The following is a 23,538-nucleotide window of genomic DNA, read 5'->3' as shown; positions in this document are numbered from 1 at the left end:
TTGTCTCTTATTTTGATCCGTTTTACTCACCCTATCTGCCATCTCAAAGCTCTGTTCTCTCTGCTTCCTCTTCTCCTCCAGAATCTCCATCTTCAGCTCCTCGACGAGCCGCTGTTGCTCGTCATCCAGCCACACAGCCTCCTCTTCCAGCTGCAATCACAAGATCTTGTCAGAGTCCTCTCTGAGGTTTCGCACCTATGACTGTGTGCGTTTTTGAGCGCGTGCAGGGACTCTAAACAATCACCTTGACAGGAAAGAAAACCAAAAGGCTCTCAAGCAGGAGTCGCTTTTATCTGACATGACACAGGTTGTCAAAGACGGGGCAGGAGGGCTGCGTGGGTGTGTGTGTGTGCGTGTGTTTACCTGGATCTCTGGCCTTGTCACCAGGAGTCTGATGCTCTTTGCTTCTTCGCTTGACAACAAGGCAACAGCTTTCTCCCGGTCTTGCACTTCAAAGCCATTTATCTGCACACCAAAGACCGACATTGCGTATGAGAAGGAAAATTTGCATAACATACACATGTCCTTTAAATTATACGCAATTAAGCTGCAAGAGAAGATGGGTTAGGCTTTATTTGTGTGGATCATTGATCTTTCTTGACTCTGAGCCCCTTTACTTTCTTTCTTCCCCCTATCCATATATTTTCACTCTCCATTAGTCTTCGTTTCCACACACTTCTTTTTTAATTTCTCTGCATGTCTCATCTGCCGTCCGCCTTCCTTCCTCTCCGCTGCCACTTGCTCCTAATATGAATACACAAGAGAGGCTACACACTCTGGAGAGGAGAGTCAATAGTGGAACTCTGCTCTCACCAGACCATCCAGACATACAATTAACTGTTCTTTGACAGGTGGCGTTCATCTTTTCCACACTAGAGTAATGGGGCTGTCAGAGGAAGATAATAGGGCCAGGAGCATAGCAGGCCGTATCCCACCCAATCATTCATAGGACAAGGAAACAAACAACACACTGCGAGAAGGGAGATACTCAGAGGTCAATATACAATTAATAAAGAGGATTCAAAGTCTTCTACTTGGACTGAAAGCTACTTAAAATGTCACTTTACCGAGATAAGCAAGGGATCTGACTTAAACAACCATCAGTAAAAGGGAATTCCTAGACACTAGGTAACACTTTTTTTGTAGGAGAACAGCTTTGATATTTATGATACACAAATCTGGTTTTAATGATGATCTCCTTTGCTTCCCAAATTAAAACATCTATTTTAATAATAACCCTAAAGTGAAATCAATGCAAATCCAGTTCCACATCATCTGAAGACACGTTTGTTTTCCGGTATCAGAGACCACGGGACTTTTAAGAGTGACGATTTTGAAATGGACCAAGATATTGGCCAGTGGCCGGAATCTGTCGATTTTTAGTTTACAGGACCAAAAGTGATTTTTCTTTTAATATCAATGACAACACTGTAAGACAACTGAAAGATTTAAGTAACTGTCATCAATATTGTCTGGCCAATATCTTGCTTTTTTTCCCCCAATCAGTGACAACACATCTTTGCGTTAAAACATTTTTTGAAGCTCAACTCTTTGGCGTCAAAGTTCTTGCTCAAGGATGAAAGCTAATTTTTATTTTATTTTTCCAGAATAGCAGGAGGCAAACATTCAGCTAAAAAAAATAAAACAAGCTGAAAGCTGTGAGGTCATGACAAGAGTGAGCCACTTATAGGCAAGTCTGGGGTCAGGGGGTCATTCATTTTCAAGTTTGTTACGCCAGTGTTTTAGCGTAAAAACAACAAACGCAAAAACGATCTGGTAAGATGTGTTTAAAAAAAAAAGAAAAAAAGCTTTATATTCATGGACATGATTATAGATCTGCTTCAGACTAGATATCAAAACTGAGATAACCTTTTTTTGTTTTAAACGGCAATTATCTGTCCACGTTTCGCAGCATTTCTGTTCGAGTCAGATTTACAAAGAACGACCTTTTGTTAAAACTGTAGCTGTTCGCAGTAGCTTACCCCATGGAAGGTTTGCATAATGAGGGACAGAGCCAGAAAGAGTTCTCACAGATGATGTAGTGCCTGCGAAACTGCAACTAAGGACTTTAATTTCCCTGATAAAACGAGGCGATTAAATATACATATCCTTGCCCAGACTCGAGACACCAGCAGCTCAGTTATTCTCTTACAAGAATGTCATATAAGGGTAGAGAAGCTATTAAGAGGTATTTTTCCTCCTGGACCGCCTTTTCTTTTTGTTAATTAAAAGGGTAGCGGTTATTTGAGGAGTACTGGGGGAAAAAAACATGATATTTCTGAGAATATGACATAACCTGATCTTAGTGGATCGTTGTCACTGAAAGAAAATAATTCACCTGCAGAATGCGGTCTCCTTCCTTAATTCGTCCGTCTCTCGCTGCTATGCTGTTCGGCTCCACCTGCACAAAAGAACGCAGAAATCAATGCCGACAGCTAGTCATTGAGCATGTCTGTATTCTCCGAAATGCAGCCTGCGACGTCTCGCGCTCTAACTGCACTTTGATGTTCGCCGTTTGCAGAAAACACTGTTTTTTTCCCCCACAAAGGAGAGATACATTTTTTTTAACCTCACTCTCAAGCCTGTATTTTTTCTATGTTAAAGAGGGGCTTGTGCAGACTGAGTCGGTGCTGACGTCGATTCATGTCCAAGTTTCAGAAGACGGTTACGAGCAACAGCAGGTTTAACATATTTTTTTTGTACGTACGAAGAGAGCGTCACTCGTGTTGGAGATGCAACAAAAAAAAAAAAAGTGGGGGAACTGAGAAAAAAAAAAAAAAGAAAGCTTAAACAAAATCTTGCAAATTTTAGGCTGAATAGCTTAATTTATCCTCTTCTTCAAAAGTGTCCCGGTGGATATGCGCGCCAGCGCTGCACAATCATAAACTTTGTTGTTTCCCCCGCGTGCAAGATCAAAAGTCTCAGTAAGGTGTGCAAAACATTAAAAAAAACAAGTCAAAATAAGATCACGTATTTCCCGAAAGTTGCATCAGTGCTATCCATACATGCATTTTAATGAGAGAGACCCTGCATACCAAATACACAGACACAAATATATGTGTTCTGTTGGTGGAAGGCAGTTTCCACAGTCTGCTTTCAATAGTTTTTGAGCTTTTTGTCAGGTTCAAGGGAAACAACTGAAAAAGCAGAACAGCAGGAAGACACGGTGCTTTACAAAAGTATTCATTCCTCTTTCAACTTTTGCATGAAATAATAAAAAAAAAATCTCCAATCCCCTTTCACTGCAATGATGCTGCTCTATGCCTCACAGCAGAGATGATGTATCCAACTTGGTGTGTGTTTAGACTGGACTAAAAAGTAACATTTTGGTTTTATGTCACCAGAGCACCGTCCTCTACAGGTTTGCTGTGTCGAATCCATGATTTGTGGCAAACTTGTGGCAGGAATTCTCATGACTTTCTACAAAAATGGCCTTCTGCCTGCCAGTCTTCCAGGAAGGACGTATTTATGGTGTGTATAACTAACAGCTGACCTGTCATCAAGTTTACTGCCTGATTAGAATAGCAGCTGTACTTTTTTTGTTTTCTCTGACAGGGAAAGACTGTCAGGTCAACACTAGAGGTGCATTTAAATCTCAAGGACAAGGGACTCTCTTCAGAACACAGAAATTGACAAATTTGAGAGAGGGAATCGAGATGGTTTGAAAGAGAAGTAGAATACGTAATCTAAGTGAATCATGAAACACCAACATTAAAGGGAGTCTAACAATAGACAGAATTAAGTTTGTAACCTAACGATCCTATTGGCATGATGATTCTGACTCCAATTTAAAGCCCTGGTACGGTTAAATGGACGATTATGATTAGAACTGAACAAGGTGTTTGGATAATAAGTTCAATGTCTTCTGTTTAAATGTCAATTCTGAGAATCTGCACTTTGACCAGTTAGAAAATGTTTCCAGTTTCAGTTGGGGTCTCTACAGCTCCTTCTCATTACTATCTCCTCATGTTTCATCAAAATTCTCCTTTTCCACTCTGTCAGTGTAGGTAGATGGCCCTGTACTAAACCCTTTTCATTTTCAGATAACAGATTAAACACTTCCATTTGATAAGTTCAACACTTGGATTATTATTGTTATTATTATATGATTAGAAGAGCAGAACATCTATTTTTAAGTTGCAACGGAGTTTACTTACAGTAATGTTTGTGGTTGTAATTTGACAAAATGGGTCAAATTTTGATATACCTTTTGCAGGAAACTACACAGCAAGCATGTAACTGATTCAAGCTAAATTGACTGCTGTAATTCTGCCATCTGTGCGGGAAAGCTAATCCTCATTGCAGCTCTTACTTTTCCTTTCAGCCCGTCTTTGTCTTCACAACAGGATTGAAACTGCACCTGCAGTCAGACTGAATGATTTCCTAATTTATTTCCCGTCGCCTAAGTTCCCCTGAATTCATTTGGTTTTCTCTTGAATAGCTCAATAATTAGTTTTCCTTCCATCTTATCAACACTTTTGCAATAGGGGATCTTTTTTTTTTTTTTTCTGAGCTGGCAATCATGTGAATTAGGAGAATCTCTGTAATATATCCCTGTCTGGCTTTGCATGTTTGATATTTAGATGAGTGGCAGTAAATGGCAGAAGAAGTAATTTCAAACTACGGGAAGAAAAGGAAGAGAGAGCCGTCGCCGCTGTGAGCTAATTAAAAGGATAACATGTTAAAAGGTGAAAAATGAGGAGGGAAGGAAGTGAATCACATTTCAAACATGACTTCCTTTTAGGCCATGCATATCTCATTCCCTGTTGATGTTTGGCTGCAAAACATTTTTCTTTTCCGTCTTCGTCCATAATTCGGTTCAACTTACTCTCCGCTTTAGTACGTAGATACGGGAATGGGTCTGGGCCTTCTCGCTCCAAAAAGACTAATAATGAGTCCCAAAAATAAGACAGTGTTTCTGTGTGACTTTTAAAATGTCTACTTAAATAAAACCAAACAGGAAATAGTTTTACGTTGCACAAAGCTGTAGCAGTGGTTTCTAAGTACCTGACTGACGTAAATACCGGTGTCCTCCTCGTCGTCGGTCCGGTAGCATAATGTCAGACCGAGCTTATCCTCTCTGTTCAGACGACACAGCTCCACTTCCTGTTAAACGCAAGCAAAACAAATATTATTTTTTTAAAAACACTGAAGAGACAGCTGGTGACTGAATAGTGAAAATGAAAAAGAAACACATCCGTTAATATCAAACTCAGTTGAAAGTTGGTCAGGGTTACCTTGCCTGACTTATTATTGGTGTGGCAAAAAATTGTAATGAGTCATGCAGACTAAAAGAGCTCAACTTTTATGACATATTTCAAGCTTACATAAAGATAATCCATTAGCTTTAGGTTTGCAAAAATGACAAAAACAATCAAATAAAAACATGCAAGGAGCTTCGTGTGAAAGAGCTTTAGTTGTTCTCTAAACAGGCTGCATGTGTGCTTTTACAGAGTCACTGCTTTCCTTGAGAACATCATTTTAATGACGTTTCAACCGCCTGTTGGTTTGAGGTTGCAGGTAAAAAAAAAAATCCCAGGTAGCCAATTCAGTGTCGCTATAAAATTTGCACTGTGCAACCGAACACTTTCAATCCAAGCCTAAACCTCCTCTCACCGCTTAATATATCACACAGCTTTTACCCCACTCAGGTGGTAAAAGACATACTGCACGTAAAGTGTCGAATTCCATTGTTTTATCATGTAAAAAATACGGCAGAGATAAAGCAGGCTCCACAAGGGCTTCTGTTATGGCAATAAGAAACGGGTTATAGACTTCTATATGCTGTAAAACGTCTTTTTACTGAAGGAGAAGTGCCCAGTCCCTGAAACACAACCCAGCGTCATAGTTGTCCCTCCACCAAACTATATATTCAGCAGGATGCAATCAGCACATAGTGTGATCCTGGCAACTACCAAACCCAAATGGATTGGACGGCGTGGTAGGATAAGTATCATTTGTTGCCGTCAAGAACGCGTCTCCAATGCTCTACAGCTGAGTGGTGGTGTGCTTTAACCACACTGCATTTGACACTTTTCATCGTACTTGGAATTGTAAGGCAGCTGCGTGGCCATAGAAACCCAAAACAGGACCGTCTCTGTTTTCTAGACTTCAGCTAGGCTGAAATCCAGATAAAGTTTACAGGTATGTAGCAACAGAATCTACATACCTGCAGAAGTTGCAGACTTCTGCAGGCTGCTTTATGATATTACATGGTCTGCCATCAAAAACTGAAATGAAGGGACAAAATGGCAATGAATACATATGAATGAGGTCACAATTAAGGCACAATTTGACAGAGTGACGACTGTAACATCGCAATTCAATAGAGGGTGTCTGAATACTTTCGACAATGTAATTTGCCTGTTCTTCTGGACATAAAACAATTTTTTTATTTTTTATTATTATTCGTTAAGTCAAGAGTGGTTTTTAAAATTCCCTTTGACTAAATAATAAATGTTTAATCGATATTGACTTTGGGGTGGATATATATTTGGGCATTCTGCTATGGGTGGGTATGAGAATGTTCCAGCTTCTCGTTCACTACAGGACTGTTTTTCATAGATTATAAAGTTTTTCTCTTTCAAGAAGCTTTTCCCCTTTGCTTGTGCTGACTGTTCAGGTCTTTTACTAAACTTTGACGGAACAGATGCACAACAACAAACTGGTTCTGTGCACAGGTGGATGAATACATGTTTCTATGGAAAAGTCTCCTACATTTCTATGTCGCTAATAAAAACAAAATAGAGAAATAGAAGTTGAAGTAGAGGGGCAGCCTTAATTTGCATATTGTTGCAGTCCAAGCTCCATCTTGGGACGTGTATATTAATTAAGTCAAGGGATACAAAACTCAAACTAAGCCAATACGGTAGAGCCATGCAGGCCGGGTCTTTCATGTCTTTGCACAGCCCCCCTCCAGGACATTTCCCCAAATTTAGTCCTACTCACCGCTGGTTCTTTTTGATCTCTGCTGTGTATTAAAGTAATCACATAACGATAACTCTGGGGGTAATCTTTATTAACCTCACACTGCCAAATCCATTTCACCTCTGTGATGAAATGAAGGAAGGGTTGTGGGAAAGAACGACGAGTAAAGAGAGGGAGCTGCTGGGGATGGTGGAGGGGAGGCAGGAATTAAACCCCTGTCCCGTGTTTCTACTGTCAGGGGAAACAACGGTAGCGGAGATTGACAGGGGAAGAAATTAATTTCTGTGGCATTTAACCCCCTGTGCAAACAGCCCTGACCTTCAAGGGTTGGGTTGTGGAAGGAGTTTATGATTTTGTAACACAACACACTGCTTCGTACCAGGCACTCTCCTCACCAGCATGATGAACTGGTTGATTTGTGCCCTGATATTGCCTGCAATGAGATTAAACATGTAATCTCTTAGAACATTGGATGGCGTCAAAGGCTACAAGAGATTACTTAATAATTACAGAAGGATTATGATTTATTCTGATTAGTAGTTTAACTTTAAATGTTCACAACACTACAGAAAATCATGGTTTTTGATACCTTTGTTGTGAGAAAATATGTTAAGAATATTGAGATTGGACTGACAATAGGTCTCGTCCTGTTGGTGCCACATTAAACATCTGGAAGATGTTTAATATTAAGCGAATGCCCATTTCGATCGGGCATTCACTTAACCACCACCTCATGTTTCATTCAGTTGTAATTAGTGCCAAGCACAACGTTCACTGACTTATTGTTTCCTCATTTCAGCGGATGACAGCCGTTCAGCTGTAAGCAGCTTTAAGCATAAGAAAGATAATTCGGCTGATCGGGGTTCTAAATTTGTTTTACCTCCTGCTAATCCGTTGTGACAGGTACACCAAGCCTTTAATCTACATAAAGGTAAAAGGTGGTGGGGGTGGGGGAAGAAAGAATATTTATTTTGCAGAATATGCAAAGGTATTCATACCCCGTGGTCAAGTCCACAGGTGAGTAATCGTACCTGGTTTGACTAGTAAAATTTACCCAAAAAGTGGGATTAAACCAAATCAAATTGTGTTTGCTTAACTGTGGAGTGTATTTGCTATACTTTCAGTTTTTACGCCTGTGAAGCGTTTTGTTTTATACTTGGCTGAATGTACAAGTATAAGCATGGTGAATGTGTGTGAAGTAGCATTATTTAACGTTTCTTCAAACTTACTTGATGTGATATATTAAAAATAGGTTTGCCTGAAATAATTTTTTTCCTCATTTGTGGTTTTCAGCATTAGAAAGTGGCGCCTGCGACAAACCAAATTAAGATTTAATAATTTGGCAAACAGAAAACTGACCTCTGTACACCCCACTGCTTCCACTTTATTAATTGCATGGTGCAAGCGATGAAATTCTGTCATTATTAAAATATTTCTTGCCTCCAAGGCCTTGGTATATAAATGTGTTGGAAACAAATTCATTCCGAATCGATTCCTGTTTGATCTGTCAAATTCATAACCCTGAAACTCGGCAGGTGCCTGGTAATAGTATGGTGTGCTAGATTTGGCAGAACCACCAGGTGTATCATGACAGCTGTACCCAGGTGGGCAATCAGTTTGAAGCGAAGCAAAACCTGTCAGTTAGAAGTCATTTTTTTCCCTTGGAATGGCAGCCATGTTCTGTTTCCTGCAAGGGGAAAGCTATTCTTGTTTCAGTTAGATACACATGGATGGACTGGGGAAAGTGAGGACAGCCGATTTGGTGTGTGCAACGTCTGGCAGGTGGGGGTGGAAGGGTGTGTGATTAAATGGGCGAACGTTGTACGGTCCAAGTTGTTCTGATAGCCCTGCTATTACCAAACAAAACCAGTCCGTCACCGTCCCACCGCCGACCCGAACTGGGGGAGGGGAGGTTGCTAAAAGGCCACAGCTACCAGCAAAGGGATCCTATTAACCAAGGAAACTGTGCACTGAACCAGGAAGGGCCTATTAAGTTACACCGGAAAACAGACAAAGCAAATAATACCCATCACTTTCAACCTGGGAGAACCTCAAGGTGGCATCATCTAAACAGCACAATGCATCTGCTAAACTCTGTGCAAAAGGTCAACTTTCTCCTCGAAGAGATACATTTTTAAAAATAAATAATTTATCTGCACCACTGTAGCCCGTGCAGCTTGGGTTATAATTTTAGAACCAGAGGACTTTAGACTAGCCCACAATTTTAATCAATTGTAAGAGTAGCACTAAATCAATATTTCTACCCAAGTAGAAGTAAAAGGTGATCATCCAAATAATTATTTAAATGTAAAGAAATTTGGTAAAAAGTCTACCTAAGAATTAAATACTTGTACAAAACTTTTTAATCTTATTTTGTCAAAATGATGTCATCATACAGAGAAAATTGAATGATGTGTAAATAAATAAGTCACATCACTACAAAATGCCAAATTCAGAGAAGAAAAATATCCCACAAATTCCCATAAAATACCTTAAAAGTTACTGATTGTAATGCGACAAAATGCAAAAAATGATCATGAGAGACCCTACCTCGTACTCGTACTCTTCAGGCCTTTCCACTTCTCCTGGAGTATTGGACATGTACTCTGGACATTCATAAAAGTCGTGTTCCATGGTGTGTATGGACTGACAGCTAAAGCAAAGAAAATGAGCCATGATAAAGATCATTTACATAATTTTGTGTTCCCATATCAAAGCGTGTCATTCTGTGGAATAAATTAGATGGACATCTGTTTATGTAACTGTTAATATAAGACACCTTGTACATATTTCATGAACCAGACTTTACCAGCAGTTGTTTACCATTTTTCCATACCCAAAGTCTTTATACTTCGTCTCATTTTGTGACAAAGACATAAACAATTTTCCCCATTAAAGCCACGAACTCTGAAAATTGTCCCTGTGACTGCCTCGCTGTAATTACTGACCAAGCCTGTAAGATTTTCAGTTTTATGAGGCAAAATGAATTAATTTCCTGTCCAGCAAAGCTCCATAAACAGCATCAGAATGGGTGCCGTGTCAGGCCGCCTACTATATCAGTCCATTGGATTTTAATCGCCTAGCAAAAGCCTTCATTAAGGAAAATGGATGTAGCACACCGAAGCAATTACTGTTTGCCAGTTCGCCTGTGCATAATCATATCACAGTGCTTGGCTTTGCTTGGGGTTTCCACTCTGACAGAGCTGCTTAATAGCTATTATAGAAGGAATTCAATAAGAGTTTTCCCTCACCTGTCGGAGAGCAAGAACGGACAGATGTCTGGGACTGGCGGGGTTGCGGGCCGGAGCTTGGCCAGCGCCATGATGTGCTCGAATGTGATGTCTGTTTGTGTGCAAACGTCGACCACACACACATCCTGTGCTGAGTCGCAGTTCTTTTGCACAACGGTGGCTCTGGCGGGGGTTCGCCGGAGAACCTGGACAACGATGGGGTCTCGCCTGATGGCCTCCACCACTGATTCGTCATGTTCAACCTTGGAGAAGTCACGCCCGTTCACCTTGGGTGAGAAAAAACCCCGAAAAGGTCTCATGAGGCAAATCTCACTCTGAGTGAGAGCAGCTGAAAAACTTTGAATTGGCTTCACGTTGGAAAAAAATAAAAAAACAACTATTCATGTTGGAGATGTTTTGCTCATCAGAGGTTTCTTGTTTAACCCTTTAAGATATTATTTAACCAGAAATAATCCATCATTTGATTGAGCCACCCAGCAGCATCCAGATGTACATCAAATATTTGCATTTTTTTTTATAGTACCTGCACAATTCCCCAAAGTCTGGCACCAAACAGCATCCATTAAAGTACGCCCTAGATCAAAACTACAAAATGTAAATTTGATATATCTTTTCACTTCACAGTATTTTCCCCAGTAGGCTGTGAGATTGTAACTGCTCACCAGCTGACTTTATGCTTTTCAGTTCCATGTAAATTCAGAAATATATTTTTCTACAGAGCACATTTGATCTCTTTCTAATTCAAATGCAAGTCTACCCTGTTCTTACGCCAATCCATCTAAGCGAGATGCATTATTTACACTGAAATTTTACTATTAAGCCCATTAAGTGCATAATAGCAATGCTGATTGAGACAAATGAGCAATAAAATGGAAACAAGCACCATCGAGTACACCATGTATCATCAGAGACACAAGTTTTAGCGAACATTGCATTTATAATTCAGATAATCAGCCAGTGTTGTGCAACACTGGGATGGGTAGAGGAGAAGCTATTTGTGTAACACGTCACAGTGACTGCTTTTGAAAACATGCATATTGATCTGCACATTTATTCAAACAGCTTATTTGTTCTGATCTGGAGGATATGCAAATATCAGTTTGCTTGAAAAAGCTTTAATGGACATGCGTGTCAATCCGGAGCATCGCTATTACTCAAACACGACTGCACAACTGTCAACAACACCCAAGTTGTCTTTATTCTTGTGATACTTTGTTGTTGGACGGAGAGATCAAACTTTACAGTGTTACAATGAATTTGGGTTAAAATGTTCATCTTTTTACAGTGGCAATCCCCGTTATCCTATAGAATGGATTTTTCTGTCACAAAGCAAACATAAATAAATTCAAAATAAAACCAAGCAAAGTTCAAAACAACTTAAAAGTTTTACTGAGTAGTAGAAGGATATATTAATCAAGGCATTAACTGGAAGGTAATTGTTGCCTGACAGATGAGACAATGACAAAGCTTAATGGCTTTGAGCAGGTTTGTCTATGCGAGCAGCAGATGTTTCTGTGCATCATATACTGCATCAAATTATACACACCTTGGCATTGGCAACAAGTAAAAACCAGAAAAGAAAGGTATTTTTGGCTGAATTTAGATTTTGCTATTAAACTGAATTAGAAAACCCTGCCCCATCAATTTATATATAAAACAATATTTATGTTTTTTTTTTTTGCTAAAAATGTACATTTTCAAGCAAACATTTCACAGTTTAGCCTGCATTACACATTTAGACTCCCAATAGCTACAATAATGAAATTAGCTTCAGCTAAAAGACAGATTGAAGTGTTCAGTGTAGATTCCCATGTCCCTGACCGGCGGCGACAACACCTGACCGGCGGCTACAACGCTGAGAGGCTGCTGTGGAGGTAACACCTGACCGGCGGCGACAACACCTGACCGGCGGCTACAACGCTGAGAGGCTGCTGTGGAGGCAACACCTGACCGGAGGCTACAACGCTGAGAGGCTGCTGTGGCGGTAACACCTGACCGGCGGCGACAACACCTGACCGGCGGCTACAACGCTGAGAGGCTGCTGTGGAGGTAACACCTGACCGGCGGCGACAACACCTGACCGGCGGCTACAACGCTGAGAGGCTGCTGTGGCGGTAACACCTGACCGGCGGCGACAACACCTGACCGGCGGCTACAACGCTGAGAGGCTGCTGTGGAGGTAACACCTGACCGGCGGCGACAACACCTGACCGGCGGCTACAACGCTGAGAGGCTGCTGTGGAGGCAACACCTGACCGGAGGCTACAACGCTGAGAGGGGGTTGCGGCGGCAACACCTGGTAGGCGGCTACAACACCTGAGGTGGGTCTCCATACCTGAGCTACGGCTACAATGCTGGGCTGCTATTGCTGAGATAACACCTAGCGGCTGCGACTACGCTGGGTTCCCACTACAATATCTGACTGGCGGCAACAAAGCAGGGCAGCTGCTGCAACTCCTGAGCTGGAACTCCAACGCCGGACCATCAAATTGTTCAGAGTAAACGGAAATGTCGAAAAGAAATACGAAGCAAAGTCGATCCACGACAGAGGAGGAGTTTGAGGAGATAAAGAAATCCTTGGATTTCATGTCTGGTGAGATAGCAACAATCTCACAACAACAAAAACTAATAATGAACTTAATGGGGGAGGTTAAAGAATTGAAGAGACAGAATGTAGAGAAAGACAAGCAAATAGCCTTCCTGGAACATCGTGTGGCTGATTTGGAACAATACAGTCGAATGAATGATGTTATAATTAGTGGGTTGGAAATGAAGCCACGATCATATGCCCGGGCTGTTACAGAAGCAAATAATACCGAAGAAAGGGATGAAGAGCAAGGAACTTTTGAAAAACAGATAATATCATTCTTCAGCAATAAGGGAATCAGCATTGATAATAATGGCATTGAAGCTTGCCATCCACTTCCACAAAAAAACAAAGGACTTAAACCAGCTATTGTAATGAGATTTACAAACAGGAAACACAAAAATGAACTCTTAAAACAAGGGAGGAAATTAAAGGGAACCAATGTTTATATAAATGAGCATCTAACCAAACTAAACGCAGATATAGCAAGACAAGCACGTTTTCTCAGGAAACAAAAGAAAATACAATCAACATGGACCTCAAATTGCAGAGTCTATATCAAATTGAACGGTTCACCGGAAGAAGCTAAAATACTGTTCATCAGAAAAATTGAAGAGTTGGATAAATATCAGTGAAACAGGATAACCGGGTAACCATGATCAACTTTCTGAAAACCAGTGATGATAAGAAAATATACATATGAACATAGACACAGATATTGACCCCGACAACAATTTTCTTGATTATTTGAATGACAGCTGCCATTACTATACTGATGAGAACTATAGCCAATGCTATAATTCGGATCAAGAAATGTCAATTATTCACTTCAATAGCTGTAGCCTTTATGCAAATTATGACAAAATAAAAGAATATTTACATCAACTAAAAAGGTCATTTAGCGTTATAGCAATAACAGAAACCTGGCTCACCTCTGAGAAGGGAGCAGATTTCCCACTGGAGGGGTATGAGTTCAATTACATTAACAGAAAGAATAAAAAAGGTGGAGGTGTTGCTTTGTACATTAAGAATGATCTAAAATATAAGATGCTAGAAAAAATGTCAGTGTCAATTGATGAAGTTATGGAATGCATTACTATTGAAATCCAATTTGAGAAGCAGAAAAATATAATAGTCAGCTGTGTGTACAGAGCACCGGCATCTGATACTGACATCTTTACAAATTACATGGAAACATTGTTTACTAAGATGCATCAAAAGGTAATTTTCATCTGTGGAGACTTTAATATTGATATGTTGAATCCACATATGGTTAAAAGTACATCTAACTTTATTGATTCTATACATAGTTTAGGTTTATATCCACTAATTACTAAACCAAGTAGAATAACAACACAGAGTTCAACCCTGATTGACAATATATTTACTAATTATATGGAAAGTAAATTGAGAAGTGGACTTCTTATAAATGATATCAGTGACCATCTACCAGTGTTTGTTATACTTGAAGATGTTTGCAGAAAAATAAACAAGGTCACAAACATCACTTACAAAAGAATAATATCAGAGGACTCAATAAGAGCATTAAGAAACGATTTACAATCACAGAACTGGAAAGTGTTGTATGAAGAAAGAAATATTGATAAGGCTTTTGACATATTCACCAAAATATTTAAAGCATTTTATGATAAAAACTGTCCAATTGTAACTTGTAATTACAGGCAAAAAAACAAACATAAGCCTTGGATTACAAAAGGCATACATAATGCATGTAAGAAAAAGAATAATCTATATAAACAATTTATAAAATATAAAACGGTTGAAGCAGAACAAAAATATAAATCTTATAAAAATAAATTAACTATTATTATGAGAAAATGCAAAACAGATTATTATTCTAAAATATTAGAAAATAATAAACTAAACATTAAAGGAATTTGGAAAACTTTACATAGCTTGATAAGAAAAAATTCTTCTAATACTACTCACCCTAAATATATTATTTATAATGATAAAACCCTGAATGAAAAAGTTGGGATAGTAAATGGATTTAATGAATATTTTGTAAATGTAGGGCCTACGTTAGCAGAACAAATAAATAAATCAAACCCACTGGATGTGGATTCATCGGAAATATGTATTAAACAAAATACATCATCTATGTACCTGAAACCAGTAGATAAAATTGAAATTAAGGAAATAGTTAATCAATGCAACAATAAAAAATCAATGGACTGGAAGGACATTAACATGTCACTTATAAAACAGATAATTGATGATGTGGCAGATCCTCTAACTTACATCTGCAACTTGTCATTCATATCTGGAACATTTCCAAATGCAATGAAAATAGCGAAGGTTATTCCTCTATTTAAATCTGGAGATAAGAATATAATTAGCAACTATAGACCAGTGTCACTTCTCTGTCAATTTTCAAAAATACTAGAAAAAGTTTTTAGTAAAAGGTTGGATAATTTCATTGAAAAGCAAAACATTCTGACTGATTGTCAGTATGGTTTTAGAGAAAAAAGATCAACTTCGATGGCACTGATGGCATTAACAGAAGAAATTATAGATAATATGGATAAAAAGAAATGTGCAATTGGTGTATTTCTGGATCTCAAAAAAGCTTTTGATACCATCAATCATGACATGTTATTAAAAAAACTGGAAAGATATGGCATTAGAGGGGTGCCATTAAACTGGATTAGGAGCTACATTGGAGAAAGGAAACAATTTGTAGAATTAGATGGTCAGAAATCAGATGTACTCAACATAACTTGTGGAGTTCCGCAGGGATCAGTTTTGGGACCCAAATTGTTCATTTTGTATATAAATGACATAGTCAAAATATCAAATCTTATAAAATACATTATATTTGCAGATGATACAAGTATCTTCTGTACCGGAGAAAACATTCAACAACTCTCTAAAGTGATCAACACAGAAATAGAAAAATTACAGCATTGGCTCAAAAACAATAAATTATTTGTAAATTTAGATAAAACCAAATTTATGATATTCGGAGACAATAAAAAACAGGAAAATAATCCAATTAAAATATCAATTGACAGTGTTAATTTAGAAGAAGTACATGAAATAAAATTCTTGGGTGTCACATTAGATAATAAATTCAGCTGGAAAACACACATCGGACAAGTAAAATCTAAAATAGCCAAGAGTGTTGCTGTTATAAGAAGAATTAACTTCGTACTAGACTATAAATCTTTGTTTATTCTATATAATACACTCATTGCACCACATCTGACATATTGTGTGGAAGTTTGGGGGAATACATACAAAACAAATTTACAGCCATTATACCTCTTACAAAAACAATCCATCCGAATATTACATAAAGTGGGATACTGGGATCACACAAACCAGTTATTTATTAAATCAAATATACTGAAATTCTGGGACCTGGTAACATTTAAAACTACACAATTCATGTTTAAGGTCAGACATCAAAAACTTCCACACAGTATACAGGAAATGTTTGCTGACAGAGAGGGTGGTTATTATCTAAGAGGTGAAGGATATTTTAAAAAACAACATATTAGAACAACCAGGAAGAGTTTTTGTTTATCTGTGTGTGGAGTAAATGTCTGGAATGGATTGAATGATGAGTTAAAACAAATTACAAATGTAAACCAATTTAAAAAGTTGATTAAAGCAGAGCTCATTTCAAAATATGCTGTATAAGATGTTTAATATCCAATAGGCTATAATGTAATTGATGATATAAATAGTACTTAAAATAAATTTGTATAGTTATACATGATGGAAAAATGGAAAAATTTTTCTTTTGATGTTATGACAGTTCATTGTAAATACATTGACAAGTAGGAAAGGGGCAGGACATTATAAGATGTATCTTCTACCTGCTCCTTTTCGAACAGAAAATTTTGCATGTCACATGGGCATAATAATTTGTTTCATATTTTATTTCTTAAGTTTGTTTCATTACATTTTATTTTATTTTTGATTGTTTTAAAGTCTGTTCGAAATAAATAAATAAATAAATAAATGTTTCGCTCCATTTATTTCTTGTTCTTTTGTTCCTGTTCCCTTCGCATTGGGGGTGCCCAAAGTCAGCCCTCGAGGGCCGTTTTAGTTCTCATCCTGGTGGTAGTAACAACCTTTTCAGCATGTCAGTGTTCTTCTTAGGCCTTCTAACGATTTATCATTAGATCCAGGTGCGTTAAACCAGGGAGAGAACTAAAACACGCAGGATGCCGGCCCTCCAGGACCGACTCTGGACAACCCTGCCGGCTTCACCTGCTGTGTTGATTCTGTGTCATTTGGCAATTTTTTCCTCTGCTCCACCAGTCATGCACCCCACACAGTTCCAGCACATTCAGTTAATTACACTCTCATCTTCTTTGTTCCAAATCCACCCTCATGTTTACCTGGTTATTTGTCAGGTTCATCTGCTTCCTCCAAATGGTTCTCTTCTCTTTTTTGTTGCCTTTTTTTCTGGGTTAGACACAGTTCTCTGATTTTTCTTGGTTTATTATTAAACATCAACTTGAGCCATCATGTAGAATACCAGGCCTATAAAATGAAGCAGTAATTTTCAAGTTCTCATTGCCTACAATATTAATTGGTTTCAATTCTTCTAAATAAGTCAAACTTTTAAATTGGATATTTCTACTCTAAATTTTTCAACCACTCAAATGCTAGGTAAAGTAACTCTGCCACTTTCTCTGAAGTTTCACTACAGTCACAACCTTATATAACTACTCTGTCGCCTTGAAAGATCTCAGTTCTGGTCCTCTGGTCCCCCCCCTCGCCTGCCTTGCATATGTTTTAAGCGTTTTCCCTTCTGCCACACACCTGGCATGAATCTGTGGGTGATTAACAGGCATCTGCGGCGCTCGATGGCCGCAGAAGAGGTCAAGCAATCATTTGAGAGAGGCGTTCTGGAACAAAAGCACATCTAATACATGAAGGGCGGGGAGAGGGGATGAGGACGGGAATTGAGAAACACTTGCTGCTGGGACTTCCCATTACAATGTCTCTGAAGTCTATCTGACTTGCTTTCTAGCTGGACAAAAGAAAGAAAGAAAGAAAGAAAGAAAGAAAGAAAGAAAGAAAGAAAGAAAGAAAGAAAGAAAGAAAGAAAGAAAGAAAGAAAGAAAGAAAGAAAGAAAGAAAGAAAGAAAGAAAGAAAGAAAGAAAGAAAGAAAAACACACAGCAGTCTGCTACTTGCATATGTACACTTGACAACCAATTCAGTTGGTTTGCTATTATATATATTTATGTAAATGACGGTGATATGCTGATTCTTTTTTGTGGGGGGGGGAGTGATGTCAATATTTAGATGACAGGACACTTTGTGACTGATTATTAACTCGCTAATAATTGGGTCCCAGCTTTCCGCAACCAGGAGCCAACTGTTGGATTTGTTGAAACGGCTGCCGTTCCATCACCGCTTCGCCTGAAGCTTTCAACATACACAAAGCATATTGCACATGTCAGCCTTTAAACGTGACAGGGTTTCTATCAACTTGTCACTTCAGATGGTTTAATGTTATTTCCAGTCCTCAATACAAACAGCGTGTGATAACAAAATCACTGAGATAAGGGCTGCGTGTGTGTGCGTGCAAGTGCACGTGCACTCGTGAATGGATGTGTTTGCTGAACTGAGATAAGAGCGAAAGCACTCAACCTCACAGCTAAACCTGACAGATATGGTGTCATTGCGAACAAATGGAAGCAAACACAGAATGCACAGAAAGTTTTCACGCACAATTTAAGCATTATATCGTCCCCTAGAAAGACTTGAAGCATCTATACGTTTGCATTTACGATGTCGGACTGAATAACTCCTGTCTCACGCCGAAAAGGGTTACAATGAACTATGAAACAATGAGCTGCCCTCGTCCATTTAGTGTTGACCTCGTCTTCCCCTGCGGCAGTCGAAGCCCTCGCCACAATCTTTCATTTTACCCCTACATTTTGATTTCCGTAAACTTCCGCTGCGCTCACAAAAAGGCCGTTTTCATATTCATGGAGGCGCGATGTCACGAGGAGGCAGGAAACGCAGGTGGCATGCTGCTTTAATCTTCCAAATCTCATTTCTTTTCCCTCTACTGACTGCATTGTGAGGATTCAGAAGGGCTCACTGTTCATAAATGTCTCATTTCAATAATAAAAGTGTCTTATGGACAATATCATCCTGTGCAACAATGGGAAAAAATTATCATGTTTTCGCATGTTCGAGTGACAGGTGGTGTGGTTATACGATCGGTCAATTGAATCAGGCCCGACATGCGATCAGGATACTGTGGGGATATTGACATGCGTCTTACATGCGATCGGGGAGAAAAAATAAGAAAACCAGAGAGAGCTGAAATGAATGTTTGATTTATTCATTGTTGTTTAGAGATGTGCTTCCAAAGAAATCTAATATTTGTAATATGCCGGGTAAGAGACATTTTGATGTAGGTTTTTCAGTATATCATTTAGCTACTTTGATCATCTTTGGGTTAACTTATTGTAACCTTGTATTCCCGACTATATGATATAATAAAATAAAAAGGTATTGGAAAAGGGGATAACTTTTTTTTTTCTTGGTAGATAGAAAGTATACCTCTTTTATTGTATTTTGGCACCAGCCCTTTTAAGTTTCCTCAAAGTGCCTTGAGAGATTGAAAATTATGCATGGCAAAATATTAAAAAAGGTGTGCCATGTGTTTGCACTGAGAACCCTTTACTTTTGATACCCCTATTAAATAGAGAGCAACTAAGTCCCTTCAGAAGTTTCTCTATTAGAGAATACGATCCACCTGGAATTCATTTATTTTAACTCCAATTGTTCTATGAAGGCCTAAGAGATTTATTAGAGAACATTATGGAACAGACAATATCATGAAGACCGAGGTACACGCTCGACATGTAAGGGAAAAAGTTGCGGAGATGCTCAGCAAACAGGTGGAAGAAGGTGCTCAGGTCAATTGAGATCAAAATTCAACTATTTGGGCTGCACACAACATGCCATGTGTGGTTAGAAAACTGTTACTTCACATATGGTAGTGGCAGCATTAGACTATGATGGTGCTTGGTGAAGGGAACGTTGTTGGAGTTGCTGGGATGCAGATAACTCTAGGGAACTATGGGAAGAAACCTGTTGAAGGTTACAAAAGACGTGAGCCTGGTGCGGCGGTTCACCTTCCAGTACAGAGCTACAATAGAATGCTTTGGGTCAGTATAGTCGATACATAGTGGGTATTCCACATCATGACTCCGAAGAAAAGCTAATTCAATTTAACTGGCCTAAAAGTGTTCTGAAATCATTTCTGAAATCGGTTTCTCCAGTTCATAATTACAATCTCTTATGATTTGGTTTTACAGCACAAAATCCCATCGCCTCAAATATAAAACTCAACAACACTCTTGCAGCAATATCCTTTGATTTCGCACTTTTCTTGATGTTTAAGTTTTTGGTTCTTTTCAGGAGAAGGAAACCGAGGACATAAACAAACGACCGACCCCTGATCACAGATTTTAAAACTTTTACTACCTAAGGGCCACAAAAAAAAAAAAAAAACAAGAAAACCCTGACTCAAATGTATTTACTTTGTTTATCCTTAATTACATGAGTAACATTTCACCCTGATTTGCATTTTTTTAGGGCAGGCTTGATCATCTTTTTCAATCAGCAACCGCTCGCCGCGCCTCATGGTGCTCTGCTGTTTTACATTTCTGTATCACACCAATTAATCAAAGTGACAAGGTATTTAATGAGAGGCAATTAGAGTGTTAACCAAAATGCAAATCACACAAGGACAGAGAGAAAGTACTGGTGGGGAGGGAGAGATTTTGTGTTGCGAGCTCAGCGTGTTGGCGTGTATGCACGTTTGTGATTAGCTATGGCAACAGGTTGAAGGAGATTTCACTCAGGGCTCTAACTGAGTGAAATTTAGTCCACTTCTTTCCACCTGTGCTCCTCCACACCCCTGATATCATCTATGTGCATGCATGTGAATGTGTGCACAAGTTGCTACGAGTGTCCTTGAGTTGTGTGTGGGTTTTTTTTTTTAAGCAGACAGCGGCTCCGGCCCAACAGGCGAAAACAACCAATTAGTTCCGCATGAGAAAGTCAGCATGGCAAGATGAAACATGGACTTAACAGCTGCTGTCGAGACGGATGTTAAGTACCGCGCTTAGGTCAGTCTCTTCTACATCACACGGTATCTGTGTGCAGCAGATTAGAGCATGCTTCCTCCAGGAATGGCTCTCCGTAGAGCCGCCTGGCTTCAGATGTTAGATCAGGCAGTCAGAAGGAGCCTAAAGATAAGGCCGTACCTTTTAGTTAAACACTGGCAGACGTCAAGGAGTTTCACAGCTACGGATGGCCTGCAAGTCCCATATGTTCATGTTCAGTGATACTCACTAAAAGTAGCATACTTGTGTACCGTCCCTCAACTGGTTATTCTGTATTCAAAATTCCCATCATGAAACATAAGTGACACATAAGTGTCCTTTAATCTGATTGATTTCGCTTCTCTGCAGCTGATGCTTCACCATCTCTGGAAACTGGCGTTTGACACATACTTCTGAGCACTTGGGAGTTCTATTCTTAAAACTACGCGACAATGTAAAAGATAAGCCACATTTTCATAATTCACAACTGTTATGTTTACATTTTTGGATATGCGTAGTTGCTCAGATTTTATTTAGAGATTGAGAAAGATACAAGCAATGTGCAACCTGGTAGAAAACTTGTAAAAATCTACAGAATACTCGAGTCTGTGCCAGAGGTTCACCTTCCAGCAAGACAACAATAGCAAACATACTGCCAGTGCTACAAAGCCTTGGTTTAGATAGAAGCATATTTAGTGTTGGAATGGCCCAGACAAAGTCTCAATGTTAATCCAGATAAAAATCCCCGTGTAGTTCGCAGATCCTTTCTATCCTGAGCTTGAGGTGTTTTACAGAAGAATCAGTTGCTAGAATTTCAAACTGTAATTACAGTGAAATTTTGTCCCACAAAGTATTGAATCAGAATAAAAATCCATTGTGTGATTTTTAACTGGGATAGTGAAAAACTCAGAGGGTAAGTGATTAATTTTTTTTTTCTCTGGATAAGCCAACGTGAAGTATGTTTATTCAAGAGTAATGTTCTTAGTTTTGTTTTATAATAAAAATGGCTCATTTGCCTATATTTTAAAGTGGCATATCATATTTTGTGCTAGCAAAGGGCCTCTTTATGGTCTCACCAGTAAATTCCATGTTTTGTGTTATAAGGAACCCTCCCCCGTTCTTTTCCTGCCACTCTCATCATTTGTCAACTCATTTGAACCAGTTCGAATATTGTGTAGTATGTTTCCAAAGAAGTCCATAAACAAGACATTTCTTCTTCATATGTCTGTGGCATTACACAGGTAGTTCAGGCAAGCACACCGGCGTCAGAAACCGTTGACTTGTGATTGTCATTCCAAGCAGCTATTTCTGATGCAAGCGAAGGGAAATCAAAGGTTATCTGTCAGTGAATGCATTAGGAACCCTCTTATTTCCTCCTCTTTGTCCCACTTCTTTATACAAGACAGCCTTCCTTTCAATTAGGCTTCATGAATACAGATACATCTCATTGTTTTACTCCTGCAAAGAAACACATTTTGTCTTGCTGTCCCTTTCCTTTTTTTTTTTTTTGAGAACAAGATGCATTGATTAGTTCAAGGTGAAAACAACTTCGTCTCAGGACTACAAATCTCTTGACAACATTCAAGAGGTCTTCAACAGATTCAGTAATGTAACCCTCAATCTGTTTTGCTTTATGTGAATTGTATCTTAGTTTTCTTAATTTACTCTCATAAATGAGCAATGCTTTCTTCTTTGTGCGCCCATATATTATGCGCTGTCATTTAACTAATAGGCTGTGTGTCTTTGAGCAGCCATGGATGCCACGGGTTATGACAGACTGCATCAGCAAGACATTCATTACCCTCACCATCCTAGCAACCAAATCACAATAACTGCAATCCAAATGTGGGCACCCAGCCTCGCTGCCACACACTCCTTATTTCTTGTCACCGACGCATAAATTAGCCTCCCTTTTGTCACATCAGGAGACTGGCAGGTTGAGAATTGGCTCAGTTTGTTTTCCTCCTTGTGACACGTGGAGCATTAATGTTGGGACGGGAGCAAAAAAAACCCAAAAATCTTCATTGAGAAATCAATAAATGCCACTTTGATTCCCGCATTTGTACATATGCAGGTATTTTGTGTCTGAGGAATGTCCGAATGTGTTTTATTAACATTTCAACCACATATAATTGGATGATTTCTCGCTGATGCAGATAGTTGCCTTGACTGACTAATGTAATTGGCCCGTGCTGCAGCAGGACTATATTGTTGCGCCGTGTCCTCCCCAAACTCATTATATCACCATTAATCTCTCATCTGCCATTAGAGCAACAGCCAGTGAGCCGAGCGTAACAACAGAGTGTCCCGTCTTTGAGCCCCACAACCAATACTGGCAATGAGTTTGAATTAGGCTCTCTGGGGTCACCGATTAGTCCCTCTTAATTCATCCAGATGGCTGAGTTCACAAAGAGGCTATATTTTACTCCCCTATTTGAAAGCTGAGTAACACAAAATCTCCATTTAATTACATCAGTTACTTCTCTATTTTGGTATCAACTTTTCTTTCTCTTAAGGTGGATATTTTTTTTGTCAGGATTTATTTTGAATTTGATACATAAAAAAGAAAAAAAAGTTTCAAAAATATAGATACTTTACGACACAAAGAGGGATAACTTAAGCCAGAAGAGATGAACTGCCAACCAGCTGTTGTTTGTGAG

The 23,538-nt window shown here is 39.0% G+C and overlaps 1 protein-coding gene across 1 annotated transcript in view; it reads right to left on the bottom strand.

The window, feature by feature from the left end:
* The window catches only part of LOC102236641 (PDZ domain-containing RING finger protein 4-like), a 39,352-nt gene that overhangs the window by 3,512 nt on the left and 12,302 nt on the right, over positions 1-23,538 (bottom strand). The window contains exons 2-7 of the mRNA XM_023349745.1: positions 10,179-10,444; positions 9,478-9,580; positions 5,008-5,106; positions 2,339-2,401; positions 364-465; positions 31-150 (exon numbers count right to left, since the gene is read on the bottom strand). Of these exons, the coding sequence (XP_023205513.1) occupies positions 31-150; positions 364-465; positions 2,339-2,401; positions 5,008-5,106; positions 9,478-9,580; positions 10,179-10,444 (753 nt within the window). The remainder of the gene's footprint in view (positions 1-30; positions 151-363; positions 466-2,338; positions 2,402-5,007; positions 5,107-9,477; positions 9,581-10,178; positions 10,445-23,538) is intronic.

The sequence above is a fragment of the Xiphophorus maculatus genome, chromosome 17 (genome assembly GCF_002775205.1).
Source record: "Xiphophorus maculatus strain JP 163 A chromosome 17, X_maculatus-5.0-male, whole genome shotgun sequence".
Taxonomy (NCBI): domain Eukaryota; kingdom Metazoa; phylum Chordata; class Actinopteri; order Cyprinodontiformes; family Poeciliidae; genus Xiphophorus; species Xiphophorus maculatus.
Note: the sequence above shows the minus strand (reverse complement) of the source record. Positions and strands in the feature narration are given on the sequence as shown.